Source organism: Carassius auratus, chromosome 15 (assembly GCF_003368295.1).
Source record: "Carassius auratus strain Wakin chromosome 15, ASM336829v1, whole genome shotgun sequence".
Lineage (NCBI taxonomy): Eukaryota > Metazoa > Chordata > Actinopteri > Cypriniformes > Cyprinidae > Carassius > Carassius auratus.
In genome coordinates this window covers 6,637,002-6,661,974 of record NC_039257.1, presented here as the reverse complement: position 1 = coordinate 6,661,974, position 24,973 = coordinate 6,637,002, and the positions used below count along the sequence as shown (strand labels likewise).

General features: G+C 36.4%; 1 protein-coding gene across 2 annotated transcripts in view; it reads left to right on the top strand.

The window, feature by feature from the left end:
• The window catches only part of LOC113114845 (RNA-binding protein Nova-1), a 51,466-nt gene that overhangs the window by 14,042 nt on the left and 12,451 nt on the right, over positions 1–24,973 (top strand). For both annotated transcript variants that reach the window (XM_026281917.1, XM_026281916.1), the window contains one exon: positions 19,664–19,830. In XM_026281917.1, coding sequence (XP_026137702.1) covers positions 19,664–19,830 — 167 coding nt within the window. The remainder of the gene's footprint in view (positions 1–19,663; positions 19,831–24,973) is intronic.

Here is a 24,973-nt window from a genome sequence, read left to right as displayed (position 1 = left end):
AAACACTTTATAGAAGGTTCCAGCACCTATAAGCTTCCTGAATTTCTTAAAAGTACTATTTCTAAATTGTTTCTAAATATGCTATTGCTACACTTCTTGGCAAAAATTGCACTGGTCTGCTAGACTTGGTTGACCAAAGATAAACAATATTTTGTTGCTTTAAGCTTATGTATTCAGTGATTATTCAATGGTATACTATAAATCCATGTGAAAAAAATTACTTCTCACTGTTCTCAGGTCAAATATTTATGATAATGCGATTAAAATGCGATTAATTTCGATTAATTAATTACAAAGCCTCTAATTAATTAGATTAATTTTTTTAATCGACTCCCGGCCCTACAAATAACACTAAATTGTGTTTCTGAAAACATCACATTCAGTTCGCACTTAAGTAAATTATTTGTTAAATTATTTTCCTGCTTTACCCCCTTGCCTCTGGGGTGTTGTACTTCTGCTTCTGTAATGTGCTGCTTTCCGTCAGATGTAACAGAAAGCCTCAGAGGGACTTGCCATTAATAGAACACTGGAAATTTATTCCAGGGATCAATTTTTGCATCATGGGAGTGGTGCCTTGTCCTTTACTTCAGCCCTCCCCCTAGTCCAACCACCATCTCCAGTGCATCTCTATATGAGGCCTCAGCACAAATTCTATTGATCAGTCATGCCACTGCAAAGAGACAGGATAAAGAATACATTTCACCATGCAAAATTATGAGAATAGCAGGTGCATTCCTTCCAAATTTGAAAAGCCAATCTCTTTCCACCCATGAAGTCCACTGACTAAATCATTTTGAAAATTTACACCTTGATTCAATAGTGTCGGCAGGGGATGTCAATAATTTTATTTTCAAAATCAGCCTTTCCCTTACCCAGCTCAGAAACACTGAGGCGTATCTATCTGTCGTTGCCCCTCTTTCTCTCTAAGATATCAGCATTGACCATTAATAAAATTCATATTGGTCAGCCAATACTGATATGGTTGAAGGCTGAATATGGTATATAAATTATGACAATTTTTCATTTTTGGGTAATCAGCCTTTTTTTTCTGAATTCCATGAAAATCTGCTGAGTTGTTAACTTAAACGGTTTCAAATATGTTAGAATCATCAAATCATTCGAAATGTTTAATATACACACACTCACACAAATGTTTGTGTATATCGACAGATTCGGGTTCTCTGAAATCTGCGGGTGACCGAGGCTAGTATTTCACACACAATAGTGCTGGTTGTAATGGACAATTCTGATCACGTAATACGTTATGATTGTTTTCAATAGTTTCACATGGAAACGGTGAAAAACAAGCGAGCTTATGTCAGCCATGAGAACTGAAGCCAGTCATGAGATAACGGCAAACCATTTTGTAGATCTGAGAGCCTCTAATCCAGCATTCCTGTAGGTCTGAAGGGCGTTCCCTGTTTGTCATCCCTCAGACTCTGCATCATTAGACCAGTCACCGAGTGGGCGAGAGCTTATGGGCACAGAGCTTAGGATCTCAATAACTGTCCCATGCTTGGGCGATATGGGGAATAGTGGATTCGGACAAGGAGGATCTTGGATTTGAGTGCTAAATATATCCCTCCGTCTGTAAGTTTTTCCTGTGGTATATATAATTACCTCTATGACACTGAGTTTAGCACCTGACACTCTTGTCATCACCCATATTAGACTTTGAGTTGTGTACGTTTAAGTCTTTGACTGAGTATATCAATGGATTTGAGATATTTGTGATGGTGCAGTTATGTGTGATCCCCTCGGAAACACAGGGACAAAAAGATGCAGACGTGGAAAGAAGTTGAGAGGGGACTGACACAGTGAAGGGGGAGGTGTGATTGAATTTCCAGTTGTTTGAATGCTCAATGATGTCTCTAAACTGTGCAGGACAAAGAGGAGTGGTGGGCCACTCTTAATGACAATAGAAGCTTTTGACATTGTTGACGACAGCTCCTCGAGTGTGGGGGGAGGTGCAAGTGGCGTAGGCTGGTCTCCCATCTGCCTGAGGAGGTGTTGGTCTGTGTGTGTGTGTGTGTGTGTGGTGATGGAGACACAAAAAACAAGAGGGAAAGAAACAGGAAAGTGGCAAAAGTGAGGGTGCTGTGCAAAAACTGAAATTATTTTATTTAATTCTACATACAAAATTTTGAATGGACGAAGGTGTAAATGTATAGTTTACTAAATGAAATTAACTTATGTTGTAAAATGTCATTTTAAATATATTAATTTAATATATTTTACGTTTTATAAAGTTTTTATAGTTTTTTATATAGTTTTATATAGTTTATTTATATTATATATACACGTATAGTTTATTTATTTATGTGTGTTTGTTTATTTATTTATTAGGTCATTATAATAGCCTATATAATTCATTTCAACATACAAATTTCAGCCTATAGTTGCCATCATTTAATTAATTATATATTAGAATTTTATCGGCCACTGATCAGCCAGCTCTCAAGATATTAATCCCTGAAAACCTCATATCAATTAACTACTAGTAATAACGCTGCTAAATGATTGGTTAAATCAATCATAGTGAATAGCAAATGCCTGTAACTCATAATAGTGATAGGAGTTGTATCGAACGAGTCTTGTTTTTTATAAAAATGCATCCTGGGTGTCAGTGGGGGTCCTGATGCGTTACATAAGTGGGCCTGTCTCTGCTTTTGTCTGAGGCTGTCAGTGGAGTAGAGATGATGAATGTGTCAGTGGGAGACGGCCATCCTCATCTCTCGCTGCGTTCACGCTGTCATCTGCTGCACATTTTATGATGAGCTCATCAGTAAAACCCACCCCCCGCGCTCTAAGCTCAGCAATTCAGGGCCTTGACAGATTTTATTTATATGCACAGATATTTACGTACTTTTGGCGGGAGAAGCTTACGTGCAACTTTTGTCAAAAGTGAGTCATTTGGAATAAAACCACTTGCTAAATGGATAAATGTAACATAAATGTATATCGATTTGAATTAGCATACACACACACACACACACACACACACACACACACACACACACACACACACACACACACACACACATATATATATATATATATATATATATATATAGTTGTTCATATTACATATTATTTAAATAGTAGCATCCTGAATTTTCAAAATTGATCTCCAATATTGTATTTTAAATAGTATATTTTCAGTGTTTTAATTATTTATTTTGTATTTTATATTGGTACATGGTGGCCATTTTTTCTTGCTTTTGCAAAAGCTTGAGAAACCATAAATTATAAAAAAAAAAAAAAAAACTGAATTCGATTTTCTAGCATCATCTGTGTGCAACTTGACTTATGTCTTATAGCTGTGCGCAAGGTGCACAGGATCTGTCCCACAAAGGTAGGACCTCTCCTGGGGTTTGGTGCAGAGCTGACAGCGGCGACACCCCCCACCCCCCATCCCCCTTTGTCACAGACACGCCCTCCTCCCTACGGTTTCTCACTACCCCCTTTGAGACAAAGCATGCTTTGTTAGTCTCTACACTTGGTTGCCTCAGAGATGGGAATTAAAGTGACAGTTCCAGAGGCAAGAGGTTCCCCTCTACCATCATCATTATAGACATCTTTCTCTGTTTCCCCAGCTACACCGGGCAGGTAGACAGGCGACAAAGATGTCTCTCGCTTCTGTGCTGATGTCTGCCTCTGGGCTTGGGGTGAGACAGATGCGTTGTCTGAGAAATAGAAAGAGAGAGTTAGCCGCAGTAAGGATGGATACTCTCGCAGTCCGGTCACGTAGAGAGGCCATAGACTCCCACAGCCAATCACAGAGCAGCAGGGACTCCATTTTGAAGTTCCCGCGGAGGAAAAAAAAAAGCAGTTGCGGATGTCCTGCTGCTCTCACTGGCTGTTTAAAACACAATGTAAACAACGACTGTACTGAATAAATCATTTTCAAAAATAAATTTTTTAAAATAAAAATTATTTGATTAATTTATATTACAATACATAAAAATTATCTGCTTAATGTACGTAAATACATTACTATATTTTAACAAGGTTCTTATTAGATTTCTGAACTAAAATTCTACAGATAATCTCAAAATTTCCAGCAAAATATTTATAATTGATAAAATAAAAACTGCATATAATTCTGAGAGACACTCTTACAAGATTTATTTATAATTAACATTTTTATTCTGAGACTTATTATACAGAAGAATTATTCAGAAGCAATTTTTTATCAAAATCAATCAACATTGTTAGTGTAGCCTACCTTTAAAATAATTTTAATATATTTGGTAATTATTAATGCATTAGCATTGAGATTTGTTAAAATAAAAATATTAAAATTAGTAAATTTTATGTAAAAACTACATTAAATAATAATAAAAAAATAATAAATTATTTGCTTAATTTACTTGAAAAAAAAAGACTACATTTAACAAGGTTTTTGTTAGATTGCTGAACTAATATACAGACCATTTAAAAACTGCCAATAAAATAATAATTATTTATATAAGTTATGCATAATACACAAAGGCATCCAGCATATTTCTAGAATTGCAGATCCACCCTAATGACACCTGGCCTGCCAGTTGCTTTGGCATTCCCTACCGTTGCATAATGAGGTTATAAGTGCAAAATCATTTAATGCGTATGTCCTGCACTGGGGCAATTTAGCATTTGCACTGAGACATTTGGAGCTTAAATAAGAAAAGCCCCTTACATAAGATTAGGACAATGGAAAGCTGCATTTTGTAGAGTAGGGGGGCACCTTTCCTCTCAAACGGAAGGTGGTGAGGGATGACAAAGGAGAGTATTGAGTGTTAGCGGTGGGTTTCTTTTTGGAACAGATCCAGCCTCCTCGCAGAAGGGACAAAGCTCCCCCTCTGTGCCTCAACAGAGACTCTAAAGGCACCGAGTTCCACAGCTGCCTCCTGCTCCGCCCATTTGCCTCCCAAAATCTCTAATCCCCACTGAATGACCCCCAAACTCCCTTTCCCTCTCTCATATGCTCACTACCACCTTGAGCCCACCAGACCAGTGATTCATTTCTCCTGCGTTCCCTGTCAGCTGTCCAAGCGTTCCCTTCAACACACCGGCTGTATGCTCGTATTAATTGCAACAGATTGGCCATGGCTAATTATCTTTGACCCTTTAGCCTTGTAGGAGTAGCGCGTGTCTATGCATCAACTAAGGGTTGGATAGCATTAATTTAGGAATATGCATGCACAGATATCCAAATGTACTGCTATTTTATTTAGACATATGAGATAGAGTCTGTTTGATTACTTTTGGCACTGGAGCATAGGTTGGTTGTTTGTGGGTCAGCTTTGGAGCTGGAGACAACAGTTGTTCCTCAAGGGGACCTCCTGAGATGGTCACGTGACCACGGCCTTCTAGAATTATGTAGCATAAGGACTGGGAGGGGTGCGGCCCGCTGACCTTAACCAATTGTCTCGGTCACTTTGACTTGCTATCTTTTGTTGTTGCAGCTGTAATTTTTGCATTCAACAAAGAAAACATATAAAATAAGTAAATAATATGTAGTTTTGAAATTAAATGCAATATATTTATTGTAAATTACTTAATAGTTTATCATTTATATATATATATATATATACATTTTAGTTTTAATTAAACTAAATGAAAACTAAATGAGGAATGTGGCCTTGTCAACTACAGCTGAATTAAAATACGTTTTTTATAATTTCTTTTATTTCAGTTAATATTTATTTTTACATAACTAAAATATATAATTATAAAATAAAAGGATTATATTATTATACATTTTATATTACATTAAATAAAATATATATTGTTTATTTCATGTAACACATTTTAAATTATTTTAGATTATTCTATATATAATATTAAAAGATATATATAAATTAAAGATATATATAAATTAAAAGATAATTTTATAAATGTCAAAAGGCACATGTATGAGTGATGGCATATAAATTTAGTAATGCCACTGCACTCTTTTGTAAAGTTCAAAAGAACATTTGTCATGGCTTTGTTTTCTGGAACATTGTTCTAAATCTAATATCTTGTAATCCCTGTGATTTTGTAATTTCTAGCCTAGAATCAAGTGAAATAAAGACACAGATTATAGTTTGCTATTCTTGTTGTAGCTAGGCTGTATGATGTTGCCTTTTCAGTCACATGAAACCTTCGACCGCAGACACAAAGAAGATGGCTAATTGCTATTTTGCTGATTGCTAATTGCTATTTGCTTCTTAGCTATCGCCAAAGCCAAATGTTCCCCAAAACGTTTAGTTGATGCACCACTTGGGCTCTCCCCAAAGAGATCAAGCAAATAAGCGAAAATAAAGCACCTTTAAAAGACTGATTCCTCTTTGTTTTTAACTACTAACCTCTCAGTTGTCATGCTAAAACCTGAAGCGGAAAGATCTACACGTGTGCTCAAGACTTCACAATCAGTGCTTTCAACCTCCAAACCCACTGTTTCACCTCCCTTGCCCACGCAGGGCAGGTGCAGGCAGAGGGGCAGCATTTCAGAGCCTCCTTTGTCATGAAATGTTAGCACTTTACTGCACAGGGGTTGGCTGGCCAGCGCCGTGAGCTCCATGCCAAATTTCAGGAAGGAGGATGAAAGCCAAGTCGATTGTGAGACACCCACACCCTTTAAACGTGGAAACGAATGTAATGCTTCTCTGTTCCTAACGGGGAGCTTCTTCATTTGGAGTGGTGTTTGCTAACTCCCGAAACTCCCTCAGCAGAGCTGGATAATAGCTTCGGTTATGTGTGCACTCTGGCAGCCACAGCAAAATAAAACTTCTCCTGACAGGCAGTGCTGATCAGGTCCTTTTAGACATGAGCTGCACGTTAACCTAGAGCACCCTAAAGGGGTTTCGGAGCTGAATCCTAATTGTACGGCAAGTCAAGCTGACCTGAGGCAGTGTCATGATTGTCCCTGAGCAGCAGGGTTGTGCATTGTCTAGAATTAAACTGATAATGTTTTTTTCAATTCTTAAACACTTCCTAAATTTGAATCGAGTTTAAACTGAGATGGCAATCAGGATGCAGAATTGCTATTTTAATTTGAATGTAATGGAGAGATTTAAAATGAACTGAAATTCAAAGAAATGTATTTAGTGGAAAGGCAAAATAAGACAATTAAAAAGTAATACATTTAAAATACATTTATGTCATTCTAAGTATAGTTAAAATCAATTAACATATTTAATGACATATTGCTCGAGACTGATATAAAATCATAATTCAACTTTATCTGGAGTAATAATGCAATGCACATTTCTTATTATTAAGCCTGAAATGTGTTTTACTTTAGAACAATCAAAAATTCAGTATATCTTTTGTTGGATTTCAGCACAACTTTTAAAAACCACACAATTAAAGTGCATTAAGTACAAAATTATTTTCAATTTAGCAGATTTTGTGTATACCAGTTTAGTATAACAAAAGTAGGATTGCAAGGTATTTTTATTAAATAATTAAAATATGTAAATGTATTTGTAGTATACTTTCAGTATAGGGAGTATTTTCAATATTTTCAAAGTCGACCTACATGAACAAAGAGGTTGTTAATCAATGATATATGACCACATTATTTCAGTTTTTATATATATATATTTCATGTTTAACAGCTGGAATCCTGATGAGAAACTACATTACCCATGATTCTGCAAAGAAATCTCGACCAATCAGAGAATCAAAACTAACAAATTGCACCAAAAGAACACTTTAGGTGCCTGTCTACTCCCATGAAGCAACTGCAAACTACTTAAATATGTGTTTATGTGCATATTTTATATAAAATGGAAAATCAGATATTTCTATATGTAAAATCAACATCATTCAATAGTTTTATATTTTGTCATTTGTAATGCTTAATGGGATTGTAGTTCTTTCCCTCATTGACACAACTCCCTTGTCTTTTTTCTGCATTTCAAATCTTGTGATTCAGCTGGTTGTTGTGGTTCATGTTTTATAACTCTATGAATCATGAATGTAAAAATGACTTCCATAACCCAGGCTGTTGAAAAAGTGGGTGGGCACTGTTGCACTCTGTTCACGAAATTGCCTCTTCCTGCCATTCCAGTCCAACTTCCTGTGGGGTGTGGCCAATTCAATTCCCATCCACACTCATGAATTGAAAAGAAGCCAATTCTTCAATTAAACCCAACTGACTTCGGAGAAGTGACGTGGCTGCTACCAGAGTGCAGTTTTTGGACCGCCAGCTCTGCGTTACAACAAACGCCTTCTGTCTGCACATCTGCATGCACATGCGAGATCCATTCATATGTTGGCAGCTGCACGCAGTGTATGTTCATTTCAAATGCTCTGTATTTCTGCACGCCTGTCAGTGTATTATCATGGTGCCGAGAGCCTTAGAAGAGGTGGGGGTGTCTCATTTTCAGGTTGACTTCTCTGGCCTGGCTTGGCTCCTCAACCCCATTGCCTCACTCGAATTCCAGCTGTACGAAATGGGGAACAGATTGTGTGCATGATGTAAAACGGCAGGCATTCTCCCGTTGCTATGGATAAGGTCATCTGTTGAGTAAACTCTGAGCAGATTAATACACATTATGAAAAGTAGAAAACTGAAAACATGGGACAGAACAATACAAATGAAAAAGAGCTCCTCTGGTGGTCTCTTGTAACAGACGAAAAATAAGAAGTTAGTGCTAAAGGGTTGCGATGAGTAAACTTGAGACTGAAACTTGGCTCAGGGTTCGGAGACAATGAAAACACTGATAAAGAACCAGAGCGGAATGCTGGCCCTGGATCTTCAGGCCTGGGCGCCTGGATGGGCTCGGAGGAGATGACTCACAGGCCAGTGGAGGAGGCCCAGACCAAAGAGGACTCTTAGGAATTAGCGACGCTTGGACATGACAGTTTGGGGGAAAGTGGCATCAGGTTTGGATGTTCTTGGAGCAGCCATGCCAGCTGACTCAGTCTGCCTATCGTTCAGGCGGGCAGTGTTTAGACATCTTTGATGGACAGCAGGCAAGCAGAGACAGGTGTGTGTTGGGCTCCGAGCACTTGTGTGGAACCCAATCCCTCCGCAGGGAGATGCGCTTAAGGAGTTGAGGACACAGAGTATGTGGACGGGAAAAGCATTTAGATGTAGATTTAGGAAGGAAACATTTTGAGGATTGTAAACAGGCTAGGCTGCATTAGCATTATGATAATGTAGCAAATAAGGCATTAGCTTTTCTAATACAAGTTTTTAATCATGTCAACGCAATCTTCCACTTTCATTATCTTGCAGTTTATGGTTAGCAAAATATGCTAATGCTTAGAGCAAGCGCAAGTGTTTTAACTGAGAATTTAGCTTTTTTTTTGCAAATGGAGCTCTTTTGGTTTATTCAGATTATAAAGGACAGTGTTCATTTTGCAAGTTACAGGACAGTTAAAGGCTAGCAGTATGCTAGCTAGCTGGTTTTACCCAATATGAAAACATTCAAACTGAAACATTACTAAAACTATATTATGCAGGTGTGTGATTTTTGTCTTGTATTTAAATGAATTCTGACATTTTCGGACAAAAGAAAAACGACTCGTGTGAATTTTGTAAATCAGAGGAAATACCAAAAGAACAGCTCTGTGGTTTAATGCTTGAATGCAAGGAAATTTATAAAATTTTAAAACATATATAATGTGATTTTAAAGTGTTGTGTTACAAAATAAAATGATTAGAATATATTATTATAATTATTATATAATTGTTTTATTTTTACATTGCAATAATAATACATTTCTATATTTATTAGTTTCATTTTTAGAATATAACAAATAATAATCAAATTAGAATTATATAAATAAATAATATAAATATTCAAATTATAAGTAAAACATTGTATATTTTTGTAAAACATATTTTCCTGCGTACACGATTATGTTAACAGTATCAATTAGAAATATTCTAATGGCACAAAAAACCTTAGGTTAAGTAGACAAAACAGAGCTATTGACAGACATTTTCCAAATTGCTTAAGAATTTTGCTTATGTTATGAGCAAACTGAAAATGTGTTGACGGAGGGATTGTGACACAGCCTCTCCATCATCTTGCTCACTTTTCTCCTTTCTACAGCTTCATTATTCATACTAAAATAGGAAGGATGAAAGGAGGCAGAGAAGGGATCTTAAGTGGGTTGTCCGTTCACAGCGTACTGAATTATGGGGGCCAGTGGGTTAGTCTCTCTTCTATAGCCTAATGTAGATGACCGTCAGTCACTGTTTGAATCATTTGTGCAAGCTTGGAATTCACACCAGCTCCGGTTACCACACCGGCCTTTGGAGACTGCAGATGCACGCTGGGATACAGTGGTGTACATTAAGTGCGTGTGTGTTCAAGTGTGATAGAATTCCTGCTCTTGTAGCTTAATTCAAGCACGTTTAGAAGTGAATTGACACATGGTGAATAATGAAGGTGGCTTGTGTAGGTGTGCAACAAGCAAACCTTTCAGAACATGAGTGTATTGCTGCATGTTAACGCGTGGGTCTGGCATTATACTCAGGTTAGCGTGTGTTCGGTATAACAAGCTGTTATACATGCGTTGGATCTCCTTGTATTTGGCTGAGCAGTTGTTTGGTTGCTTGCTACAATAAGTAAGCTGGACCAATGTGCTTTCTAAACATCCACAGGAACCTCTTGAGGATAGATGGTTTTGATAAATCTTCACAAACACAGATGCAATGGATTTGCAATAGAATCTCAGTCCCAGTGTTCAATGCACATGTCTAGAAACAATTAAAGATATACATAATCCTTCACAAGTGTGTGGAAGGTCTGAGTGAAACCGTAGTCTGTGTTACACTTGAAATCATTTCAGCAGTGAATTCACTGGCTGTAAAGCAGAGTCTCCTCTAACAAGGAGCAAACACTAAAGCATCTATGGATTTTACACCTTCTCTCCATTCCCCTTCAAGGCAAAGGCAACTGTTGTGTTTAAACGTCAGCACTCATAAATCAGGTGACCGTAACTCTTTTAGAAAAAAAGATCTGCTGAAAATACTATTTTTATTAGAAGACATAACTCTAATGCTGCTATCGATGATGCAAACGCCAAAGTCGTGAGTGTTAAGTGAAATGCTGTTGAGACTAGTATGTTATACCTTCACTTTGTGAGTTTGAGTCCTCGTTGAGAGAACTGCCTGTCAGAACGTGAGGTGTTCGTCCAGAAATAACATCACATTCTTATTTGACTTACAGGGTTGTATGCAGCAGATTTATGACAGTAAATAGCTGCTTGTGATCTTCAGGGCTTAGGTTTGTGAAATGTGACTTTAAGAAGCGAGTCACATAGGATTACAGACTCAGATGTGTTTTTTGAAACATCGCATTTTGGCAAATGTGTCTTTCTTTTTTCTGTCCCTTGAGATTAACCGTCTCCAAATGCAGTTCCCTCTTCTGAAATCTGCATAGCACACCCGTGGAGTTGGCCTTAGTTGCCTCTTGAGACATGAGTCAGTGTCTAAGCTCATGGACCCTGATTTTTTTATTCATTTCATATGTGTAATGTAAGAAATATATCTAGTCTGTCATTCAGTTACTTTTTTAATAACGTGAACTTTTACTTAAATGGCAGTAAATTGAACAAAATTACCACAAATCAGCAGAGAAAAGTCCACAAATGAAGACATAACTTAAAAATTCAAATAAATGACTTTTAAATGTTCAAATAAATGTTTTCTATTCATCAAAGAATACTGAAGTTCCCATTAAGGAGCACAGCTGTTTTCAACATTGATAATAATGAGAAATATTAGAATGATTTCTGAAGGATGACACAGGAGTAAGGATGCCAAAAATGTAGATTTGCGTCAGGAATAAATGTTATTGTAAAATGTGTTATGACTTCTAATTGTAATAATATTTCACAATATTACTGTTTTTACATTATTTTTAATCAAATAAGTGCTTTTCAAAATCATTAAAACCAACTTCAAACTTTTTAACAGTAGTGTAGGTGGGCTGCATATTTCTGAAAATATTATTTTGAACATTAAAAGAATATTTGTTGTTCTTATTTTTAATTATTACTATAGTGCAATATGTATTGTTTTTCAGCATCTTACTTCATGAGCACCACTTTGAAAAACGTGTCTTGAGATCCTTGTGCTATTTTTTTCCCCCTCCCTGAAAAAAAAAATATGAATCATAAGAACATCACGGTAGTATTTCAGTTATGAATTGCTCCAATGATGAATTTTACGCACAGGTCTAAGAGCATGATTAACTGCTTTTTTTTTTCTTAAATTGACAGCTCTAAATTAATCACATAACATCTAAAATGCACAGATTACACAATTTGAGGCGAATATCGGCTCTTAAGCTAAAGTGGAAAAGCTCCCTGGAGCCTTTGAAATAGTGTTAGGCACCTGGCAGGAACGTTTAGATCCCCGTTCCCATGTCCCACCTCTTTTTTTTATTCTTCATCTTTCTTTTTGGAGAGTTTAGTTTCTCTCTGAGTAATGTTACCCCTCTTTCCTTTCTTTACAGGCGAGTCAGGCATATAGAATAAAGAATCTCTTTCGCTTTCCCTTTTATAGCATTCCCTTCCTCGCTGTGTTTCTCTGTCTTTGTCCCTCTGTGAGGTCTTGGAGGAAGGTCTTGAGAGGGTGAGAGAGAACATTAGAGGAAAAGATGAGGACAGGATCCCAGCCTAGGCATCTCTTCAGCTGTTTGCACGCCATGGGCCCCGCAACCATGGAGACGTCACTATAGATGTTGGGGGCTGGGGACAGCTTAGGTCAAACTGAGGAAAAGGGGTGGACAAACCCAGCTCTTCTCAATAGGAGTGACATCACTGAAGAGGAATTCACTCTTTCTTCCAGATCCTTTGTTATTCTTTGGAGACCCTTCTATCCTTCTTCTGCTGTTTAGCGAGCCGTGTTCCGTTGGAAAAGCAGGGTTGAATTGGCTGAAAGGATCGTTCATTCAAAAGTGAAAATTCTGTCATTGTTTTCTCACATCATGTTGTTTCAAACCAGTATGACTTGCTTTTATTCTGTTTCTCAAAAATATAGTTTTTTTATTGTTTATACAATGAAAGTCAGTTTGGTCCAATGTTGTTTTAGACCCCATTAAATTTCATTGTACATTCTTAAAAATTAAGATCCTATAGTGTGGGTTTATAGTGATGTAATAGAAGAACCATTCTGGGTTCTCTGTAGGACCTTGCTATAATTTTTTCTTAGGGTGAAAAATATTTAAATATTTAAATATTTAAACATTTGTCCACTATAAAAAAAACTTTTGTGTAGGGGAAATGTTCCATGCATGTTAAAGGTTCTTAATGGAATCATCCATTTATAAGAAGAGGTTTTATTTTTCATTTCTGGGTGAACTATCTCTTTAAGAAGACTTGGAAAGCAAGGTTCCCATCTGCCCTAGAGACTTATTACATGGGGTAGTGTAGGCCTGTAAAGAAACCTCTGGATTTGGAGAGTCCATCCAGCCTGACAGACTATAAAATACAGTTTCAAAGAGCATAAAGAGATTTGAATGGAAACTCTCTCCGAATTCTTCTTCCTCTTTACTTGTTCGTGATTACATAAGCACATGCAACACCCCGTCCTTTCTGTTTTAAAATAAAAACACATTACGTCATCAGCAGCTGCCCCACAATATTTTCAGGGTCTGCCAGTTGCTGTGGTGATGTGTCTTATGTCATATGCCTGGACTGGCCCTCTCCCAAACATTCATGTAGTTATTAACATAACGGTGCACACTGACACCACCAGGACCCAGGTGTCCCCTGTTTTAATTTGCCCGTCCCCGCAGTCAACACTTCATCTCGTAGTGAGTGCTCCATGCTGAAACAATGACCCATATACTCCTGCAGGACTCGCACTGCAATCAGAAGTCCTTTTGATGAGCAGACAGGAAAATACGAGTCACTGAGGAAGGGAGATGGCTTTTTTAATTCCCCCACCTTCCCAACTCATTCTTCCTCTCTCTCTCCAAATCCAGGAAACATCTGTAATCACGTCTACAGGCAGGGTTGCATGTTCACAAAATCTCTAGGGCCGCTGCTGGACTATTTGGAAGGAAGGCAATCAGGAAACTTGTCAAAATGTTCTCGTATTGTGATACAGTGTAGAGACGTGTCTTCTGAAAGATGTCCATGTGTCCTAGCAGCTGGTGTTATTTGTCATGCAGTACGCAGCAGTTTAATTGGTTGTTGAGCTCGCTGTGGTCATTTCTTATAGGTTCAGAGTCCTGTCAATCAATGGGTCAATCCGTCTTGCAGCTTTGGTGTTGTGGGAGCTTGTGGTCAGTATTTGTGATCTACACGACAGTGCACTGTTCTCTCAATGGACAAGCTCTGGACACCTAGTTTAGGAATCATCTACCGCCTTAAATTATTATTATTGTTATTTATTTATTCGTATTAGGGTAAGCTAAGGTAACAACATCATGGTAACAATATCTAGCTCTTAAATCCTAATTGTGAATATCTTTTTTTTTGTTTTTTTTTTTATAATTTTGAGAAATATCTACTTGCTTTATTATTACTTAATAGTTAAGAATACAACATTTACTGCTTTAAACCTGATTATGTTTATTTTTTTTATTTACTACTTTAAACCTCATAGATAAAAAAAAATCAAATGTATACTCATTTAGGAAGCAACATGTAACATAACATATTTTGTTTTTGTAACGTTTAGGACAAAGCATCTACCACAAAACCTGGTTACAGCTTTATTATTTTTCAAACGTATTAGTATTATTACAATTATAGAGTATGGTTTAATGTAACATTACCTTGTCTGAATTAAAGTATAGTTCATACAAACATGAAAATTTTGTCATTATTTACTCACCCTCATGTTGTTCTAAACCGGCATTTCTTACGTTGAACACAAAAGAAGATATTTTGAAGAATCTTTGTTGTTGGTCCCCATTGAGTTCCATGGTATGAAGAGAAATACAATGGAAGTAAATGGGGACCATTAACTTTTTGATTACCAGCATTCTTCAAAATATATTCTTTGTTTTCAACATAAGAAAGAAACTTTTACAGGTTTGGAATGTCATGAGGGTGAGTAAATGATGGCAAAAGTTTTGGGTGCACTGTCCCTTAAATTAAAAGTTGGTTTCTCCATGCATACTTCTTTTATTTGTAACAAGAACAAGAATACCCAAGTACTCAGAAATGATGAAACTACAAGCAAATTTAAAAAAATAAATAGGCATAATTTTTTTATTTCGGGTTTAGTTATGCCGTCATTTTCAACAGTGCCTACCACTCTGACAGCAATTTTCGCCAACACTGACTCTGAGTCTGTGGCAGCAGCAGCACGCTGAGGGCGTTCACACAGGACGCATTCTCTCTTTCAAACAGCTAGACAGAGCTATGGTCAAGAGACATGTTTCCGCTGGACTATTTTTAACCTGACACACCTTAAAAATGACGTCTGGCCATGGTCGTCAGTCTGACGTCTGTATGACCAACAAAATAATGCCGATTTATACTTCTCTTAAATTATCCCACCTTCTATGAAATGATTCATCTCTTTAGTACTTGAGTAAACAAAATGAACAAAATATCCATCCGTGCTATAAGCCACCATATTTCTGTCCTCTCTCTAAATAATTAGCAGGATCTAGGCATTACAATACTTTGCTGCACTATTTACCTGGTTTAACTGGCTCTTTTTTTTTTTTTTAATGAGCTAACATTACATTCCATACAGTACATGTCAATGTTTTGTACATGCTCATGTGGTTTTGTTTAGGGGCCCTTGTGGACTTGCATTGTCTTTTGCTGCAAGTTTTGAAGTCATGATGGAGTTACTCTGTAGAACAGCCTTCCAGACACTCCATCACTAACACAACTACACAAAACAGGCACAGGCCCTCCTCTGCTTTTGGGGAAAAAAGGGCCATTCCTGTAAAGAAAGATAGGATAGTCCGGGCAGTAATAAAAACAATAATGATATTTGTCAATGTTCTCAGTAGCTAAATCACCAGAGAGGTGCTCCATCTAGAAACAAGAACAAGGAATGAATGACTCATCAACTTAACAACTGTATAAAAACAATTTTGCACAAGAGTGAACAGAGCCAAATATAGGCATTCCCTTGGTAACTATAAAAAACACCTCTACACTGCCCAGTACCTTTTCGTAGCTTTAACTCTTGGTCTGTATTGTAAGCCATAAGTGTTTCTTTAAATGCTACTAGCACAAAGTTTGCACACATTCTGAAATCACTGATTAATATGTCTATTAGTATCTAGTTTCTGTGTCTATATGGATGGAAACCAAACCCTTAATTTCCGAAGCAGCACAGTGACTCACTGGGCCTGTGTCAGAATCTAAATTTTTAACTGCCGCCTGCACCCCTGGCATTCGTTCACTGTGTACTAGGGCTATGCAGATTTTTTTTATTTCTGAATGTTTTTTTCAATCCTTTTCATGCTATTCATTATATATGCATATCTCTACTTATTTAATTTTTTATTTTTTAATTAGAGGAACTATGAGTTCATAGCATAAGACAGTAGTAATTTAATAAAACAAAAAAAGGAATTTTGCCTTTTATTTTACTAAATAAATAAAAAAAATATATATATAAATATAAATATATATATATATATCATCTTTACATTTCTTTTGTAAGTTTTTTTTTTAATGTTTTTGAAATAAATCTCTTACCAGGGGTGCAGCAATAAAGTACAGTAATACTTTGAAACAATATTAGAAATGTTTTCTATTTTTCTATTATTGTTTTCTATTGCAATACATTTACAATATAATTTATTCCTGTGATGGCAAAGCTGTCACGTGATCCTATAGAAGTCAAATATGTTGATTTGGTACAAAATAAATATATTTTTTATTATTATTATTAATGTTTTATTAAGATTCTTAAAAAAAGAAAAAGAAAAAAAAAAGAATATCCATTGAAAAGTCTCATTCTGTCTCATTTAGTATGTTGGCTAATTTTATAATGTCAGCCAAACAATATAGAAAATATTGTGTATATATCAAATCTTGCCCAGCCCTACTATGTGTACTATTTTTTGGTGTGGATGCTGATGAGGCAGTGAGCTGTTGAGGAGGGGTGTTTATGTGCTTAGACGAGGGGTAAAGCAAACTGCCCATAACTTTCAATGAGCTCCATGGGCAGAAACCTAAACGTGTGTCAGAAAGTGACCCTTCTGTTTGCAGGAGGGAAGAAGATCCTCATTGACCTCTTTCTAACCCCCCCACCCCCCCCCCCCGGCCTTCTTCCCATATCCTGCAGAGTATTTCACAACAGACACATCACAACCTCTCCAGCATATCTTCATCCAGACAGTCAACACAACACATAAGCTTTCTGCTTGTTTGCCAACATAACTGTGACTATGCAGCTATTTGGTATTTCATTGCGTGCATGTTTATACCATAAAAATAAGGAATGTTTCAAAACTAGCCGTCACTCTCTGACAGTTGTTTGACTGGTGTTGTCCACACCCTACCCCCTCAACTCCCTGCCAAAACAATGGTGATCTCTGCTCTAATAATCTACCACCCAATTGGTTTGCCACAGATTACTCTCAGGCCGCCAGCTGTCGGGGGCTCAGCAAAGCTTTTTATTTTCCTTTTCTTTTTTTGTACGATCCCATCCATGATCCTGAGATTCCTCAATTTGAGCGTATTAACACGGCTTCATATAGCTAGTCTGGGACCGAACCCAATCATTTTCATGCTAGTAAACAATAGAAGGTTAAAAGGAAACCGGAAAACCCTTACTGCGCCGTGCCGATAAGGGCCGATTCGCTTTCCAGCCTCTCGGGAGCCAAGAGATCCTGGCTTCGGATCAGTCCGGTTGAGTTTGTTTCCCCTCTTCACTTCTACTTAAAGCTTTTGTGGATTTAGTTTTTATTTCTGAATCTGAATGGCCAGGTTTGACTGCCTCTGTTATGACGCAGTGTGATTTTGGCTGGGTTATTGGAGGATACATGTCCCAGAAGCACGCTTTTGGGCAAAATGTTATAGTGTAGAAGGATTAGTAACCAATCAGTGAACTGCAGTCGCTTAATTCCTTTAGAGTCTGCAGCATTAAAACAATGTGTGTATGCATTTAACCTCATGTTCTGTGGAATTGGAGTCGAAATGCCGATATTGTATCAGAATTAATTGAAAGTGGAGACTTTGGGGCGTCTAATGGAAGGCTTTCTGTGAATAGGCTGCCAAAAATAGTAGCATTGCCAGGCGACTGTTATTGCAGCTGCTCCCATAACTTCAGTCTGCATGTACATAGATCCATGGTATTTACATGGGCAGATGCTTTAATGCTGGTTGTTTGTCTCCTAACACAATGTCTATAGTCTCTAGTGTAATATGATTGATGGCCCAGCAACGGACAGTTTCAAACTCTGATAACTCGTATGATATTTATCACTGTATGTGGCTGTCATACAAACATTGCGCCATAATATTATAAGATTTAGTTGAGTAAAAACTGAACGTAAGCCTTCTGTTATCAGTGATTCCTGGTGTTGTCAGCTGATGATATTTTATGCTGCTTCTATGTAAGGAAAAAAGCATTCCATCAACGTTTTAGCTCCAAACACCATCAATCGCAAGAACATGCCGAACGACCTCAGTCTTACACCAGCAGTAGTAAAACAAATTTGGGTAGCTGCAGAAATCTTTATGAGATTTTGATGGGAAATATATAAATAGATAGATAACTATAGGGAGGGATCACAGGTGACAAATGGAATTTTTTTTGCTTATATATATATATATATGTACACATACATACATACATGCTTTTATAAATATGTGTGTGTGTGTGTGTGTGTGTGTGTGTCCAAAACCTTTGGGTCTGTAAGTAAAAAAAAAATACAAATTTTTAAAAGATGTCTTTTATACTCACCAAGACTACATTTATTTCATTAAAAGTACAGTAAAAACAGTAATGTTGTGAAATATGATTACAATTTAACATAACTTTTTCTGTTTTAATATATTTTAAAGTGTTATTTATTCCTATGATTTATTCCATTACTCCAGTCTTCAGTTTAATATGATCAGAATTGATTCTGATATGCTGATTTGCTGCTCAAGAAATATTTAATAAATTGTTGTGCTGCAGTTTGTTATACTTGTTGTTTCAGGATTTTTTTCTAAATAGAAAGTTCAAAAGACCAGCATTCACTTGAAATAGATTCTTTTTTGTAATATTACGAATGTCTTAACTAATCACTTTTAATCAATTTAATGCATCCTTACTCAATAAAACATCTTAACGACCCCACATTTTTTGAACAGTAGTGTATAATTAATTGGTCATCTGACGTTAATTATTTAAAATATGTTTTATATTATTTTGTACACTAAATATGTGTATACTTCCTATAATTATTTTAGGGGTGACCTTTTTTTACTATATTTTATTTGATGATATGGAAATTGTTTTGAACTTAGACTGACTTGAACTTTTGGCTGCTCATGTGATTTTAAAAGAGATCTTTTTAAAGTTAATAATTAAGTCGACATGGAAAATACTGAAGCATGGTGGAACAATGCAGTGGCTTTTGGAAACCCGTTTTTATTTTATTACACAGAAAACATGCTCCTTTGGCTCTCACCTCATCACTGCACTAAGAAAAATGGCATTTTATGAATCACTCTACAGCACACTTTAGACAACATCGGTAAATCACGCTGAGCCTAAACTATAATTCTCTTTGTGTGCCTCCTTTAGGAACAACAGAGCGTGTCTGCTTGATCCAGGGCACTGTAGAGGCGCTGAACAGCGTCCATGACTTCATTGCAGAGAAGGTGCGGGAGATGCCGCAGAGCGCTCAGAAAACAGAGCCGGTTAGCATACTTCAGCCACAGACCACCGTCAACCCTGACCGTGTCAAACAGGTGAGGCCTCTCTTCCTTCAACTCACCCCTTTTCCTATTCAGGAAACTTCCTGTATCTCCAGTTTCCTCTCAGATATTGCATGAGATTGTGTACTTCCTTTTTATTTATGCTACAATTACATAAGGTTTTATAATAAAAAAAACACAATCCCTACTGACCCATGAATATATTCAAAGAATAAAATGAAGTGAGGAGGGACATTTTGATTATATAATTCTTTCTTATGAACAGTGTTAACTCTTAGTGTGTTTCAATTAGACAAGTCATTGATTGTGTACCGGCTCTCTGTTTAGGTGATTACCACCACCGGTCACTTAGGGAAAAAAAAGAGAGTTGGCTGTGTTCATGAATAATTTATGGCATGCTGCCTTTTCTGTTCTTCATTTTTATTTAAGCCTGTCCATTAAAGAAGTGTCTTCTTTGTGCTTATTGAGCATTCTCTGTGAAGAGAGGGCCATAACCTGAATTCCTAGAACATAAGTCCAAGACACTTACCCCTGCAGAGTTGCCGACCTAATTATTTATGCATGTAATTATAGGGCTTATGAGCGGAGCAACACATCTCACTTTAGTGCACATTATTGTCTCTGCTGGGAAAGTATCACTGCAGGCCCTGCCGGCATTCTGCTGCATTGTGCAATATTTCAAGCTATATTTTATACAGGAATGCAGAGAGGTTAGAATGTGGAGATACACTGAGCATGTACAGCTGAGTCACAACTAACTTCCCTGAAATATACTTAGGATTATTTTATGGTTCAATCCTGATCAAGATTGACTGATAGCATTGACATTGAATGAAATGTTGTAATTATTAGAGATGTGCATCTCCATAACTGAGTCTGATATGACAGGTTCTATTCATAGTCAAGGATACGACACATTATAGACGCATATGAAGCAGCTTCTGATGCGAAGTGATCTGATTCACCCCGATTATGATGCAGTGCCGATTAGATTCAATGGGAAAAAAATATGATGCTATGCAATTCAATATGGTACAGATAGTTCTCTTGGTTGCACTTTATTTTACAGTACTGTAAGTGTACAAACATATACTTCTAGTGTACTTACAGTGTATTTATGTAAGAAAGTTCTGGTAACACAAGGTAACTACATGGGGTAGGGTTTAGGTTTAGGGGTAGGTTCAGGGTTAGTACCTAGTTATTACATAGTTATTGTAATTACTATAATAAGTACATAGTATGTAAATGAGGAACAGGACTGTAAAATAAAGTGCTACCGTTCTCTTTTATTTTGTTGGTTCATTGTAATTATTTGGTGGAAGATGCAGCTCTATCTCTGCCGTGTTAACCTATATTTTATGTGACTCTCAGAACACACCTTGGGTTCTGTTGTCACATGTATAAATATATGTACATACATAAAAATATAATATATACATAAATATATACAAATAAACTGCATCCATAACATCTATCCATCCATCCATCCATCCATCCATCTATCTATACACACACACACACAAACACCCCTATAATATATATATATATATATATATATATATATATATATATATATATATTCTATAATGTATAATTTATATTTTTTTCTGTAAATGAGTATAAAATTGCAATAATAAATCCATATGTAATATTTAATTTAATAGTTTAACGAATAGGTATATGTTTATTCTATAATAGTAATTTTATATATATATTTTCTATATATATATATATATATATATATATATATATATATATATATATATATATATAGTTGTATAATTTATATAATAAATTAAGTATATTTGATATATTAATTGTTCACAAAATATTTACTTTTTTTGTCAATATTTAATTACGTTTTTTATCATATCATATATGATTTTGCTCTAAAGGATTTTATTCTTCACTAGTCAAAATTGTGATTTGTTTTTGAATCCGGTCACAGTGTAATGTGATTGAGGTCATATGATCTTGAATTGCCATTGCGTTCTTTTCCAATTGTCACCACACGTGCGGCTGTCGTGGCATGTATCTCATTGCAGTACACACTGATTGAGAGATCGAGGGCAAGAATTGAAGTCATATTAAGCAACAGCTGCTGATTTCGGGTCAGGAACGTCAACTGCTGAGCCTGCAACCAAATGGCCAGGGCAAGAGCCCGACTAACACCAAACTGAATCCACCGGCCCTTCCACACAGGAAATCAATCTGATCATCTAGGTGGCTTATTGTTATAGACGCCTCATTGTTTCAGACAGTGTTTAACTAAACTCAGATGGTAAAGTGCCAGCCTGCAGCGGCTTCCTCTGGTCTGTGCAGGTTTCCTCTGATCTTTTCCTCCCCCTGTTTCCCACATCCTGTTTTTTCAGGAAATGGAACATTAATGCACAGGAAGACAAGAGTCCCTGGTGTTGTCTATAGCTAGCCACAGTAAATCACAGCATTTGGGCATTTACACTATCCTGACTGAAGAGGCTCTATATATGTGATCGAATGTTCAATCCATCCAATCCAGAAATACTTATTCTCTACTTAAGGATCAGCTGACTTGTAAAGCATATTCACATAGTTTTTATGAACATTGGCACTGGAACACCATTAATGGTTCCTCATGTTTCACTTGTGACTTCGAAAAGTGGAACAATTTCTCTGTAATCTCTATTTTCCAACATCACAGAGAAAAGAATGAATTTCTCCATGCATCACTGGCTTTTCAGTAACAACCCACAGTTTTGCTTCTATTGAACTGATCAGTGGCATTGCCTTAAGTGGTTGTGCTGTTTCAAACCATCCTTTCCATTCACGACACCACCAAAGCCAGCCTATTTAATTATCCGGCATCGTGAATCTAATAAAAGTTCTCATTGGAGCACTACGCCCGCACACACACATAGACAGCCAAGCGAAACACTGCTGTGTTCTCTGCTCGTCTCCTAAATTAAAAGCGACATCAGGAAAATTGCTATAATGTCTAAAATTGGAAAAAAAACTTCTCACCCAATAGCCCAGCCTTCCCTACCCTTCTCTCCCCTCCTTGATCTGCTCTCTAGAGGGATGGTGACTGGGTAAAATATTTTATGCCTTTTTTAACCTTCAAATCCTTCAGCCGGCCAGGAAAAAGGTCACTGTCTCTCCAAGGAGTATCGATCTCATTTCCAGAAGAGCCAATGGAGAGGGAGAGTTTGAAACCACATTGGATGTTGGACAAGGAAGTACATCCTCTAGTGCCGGGCATCAAATCTCCTTTGGGTGAAAGAAAGGACAGATGCCGTCTGTGTTGTGTGTCTTTAGTATTTGCAGACTCTGTTGGCTGTTTGTTTTTACAGTCACAGCGTATTTGTGGAAAGCATGTGTAGATCTTTCATTCGCTAACTTATGATTTTTACAGGGTCGTGGAAAATATGGAATTGTGGTTTCGAAGTATTTCATGTTTCAAATGTTTAGAATGAGTTAATTGTTTCTATTAATTAATAAACTATTTTATTTATACATTTTATTTTAAATATATTAATAAAATAATTTAATTAGCTAGAAATTGCTTTTTGTGAGTGTAATCTAAATAAAATGGTTTCTAAAAAATTATAATTAATCAAACAAGTGGAAAACTGACTACAAGGTTGTTAACACTTTACTTAAAGCTTTTATGTATAATGCATTATAAAAGTAGTTATAATTTAATTATGCCTTATAATTGTAATCAAAGTTAATATATTCTAATAGCACTTAGCAATTCATTTTACACTGTGCAGTTGAATTTGGTGACAATCATTTACAACAAAAATAATGTATTACAATGAACAATATGAATAATTATAATGCATTACACCCTTTAATAATCCTTTATAATGCATTATACATAAAGGCTTTAAGTAAAGTGCAACCAAATTTTTCTTTTAGTTTTGTGCCTCTTTGAAATGTTTGTCTTTTCCAATTGCGCTTTATAATTTCAAAACTATTTTATAACCATGAAATGTGATAACATTTATCAAAAGAGGTGTAAAATATAGTTTTCACTCTATTTGCAACATAAAGCCCTGAAATGGCATGTCCAACGGATGATACAAGAGGATATTTATAAGTCAGAATGATGAGCATTATTATCAGGGATTATATTGGCTATATCAGAAGAATTGACATGTCTATATCAAGTCTCACAGTGAGTGTCACACTTACCTTAAAAGCAGGTCACCCCATTGATAATGGACTGTGGTGATATCATATTGTCTATGTGTGTGGGGATGTACTCTATCCGAAGCTCTCGCATCTCTAATCCTGAGCCGGACCCCTGGAGAAACGACTTGTAACATTCTTTGATGGATGCAGAACTTGAGCTGTCTGGAATGGCATAAAAATCAATAATAAATTAGATCTTTATTAAATATGCATCTGTAAGGTGCATACTTCGTTTGGTGTTGCTGCGTTTGGGTTCCTGGAGAGATCTGTGATGTCAAGGCTAACGGTTCAAGAATAGATAATAATGTCGAGATGGATATTTTCTGATGCAAGTTTATTTTATGTGGATATCCACATTTAAAGATCTTTAATCATCCAACTTATGAGTATATAAGCTTATAGGAATAGTTTCCCTAATTCTATCATCATGTACTCGCCTCCATCTCGTCCAATGACATTCTTTCTTCTGTGGAACACAAAAGGTTTCTGAAGAATGTTTTTGAAGAAAAGTATTTTTATTCATACAATGAAAGTCAGTGAGGTCCCAAACAACATTGGACCCCACTGACTTCAACTGTATAGCCAAAAAGCACATCTTCATTTGTGTCCATACAGTTTTGGAATGACATGAGGGTGAGTAAATGATGACAGTACTTCAATGTTTTGGTAAACTAAACGTTTAAGATCTCAGAATGTTTGTCATATTCTAGATTTTTATTCAAATTAATGTCAGTCTGAGACTTAAAATATGAATGTGTTCTATTGGAGAGGGCAGCACACTGGATTTTGGGGAGATTGAGGACCCTATTTTAGTTTACTATGAGCTCGGCCGTTACAGGGCAGACTATTTTTGGGTGTGTAAATAACCCTTGTGATTTCACTTAGGGTTATTTAATGCAGCCATAAATGCATGTTAATTATTTTGATATGTCTCCAAATATATCATTTTTACCACCATCATGTCTAAAAGCAGAAAAAACTAATTTAGTAGTATAACAAG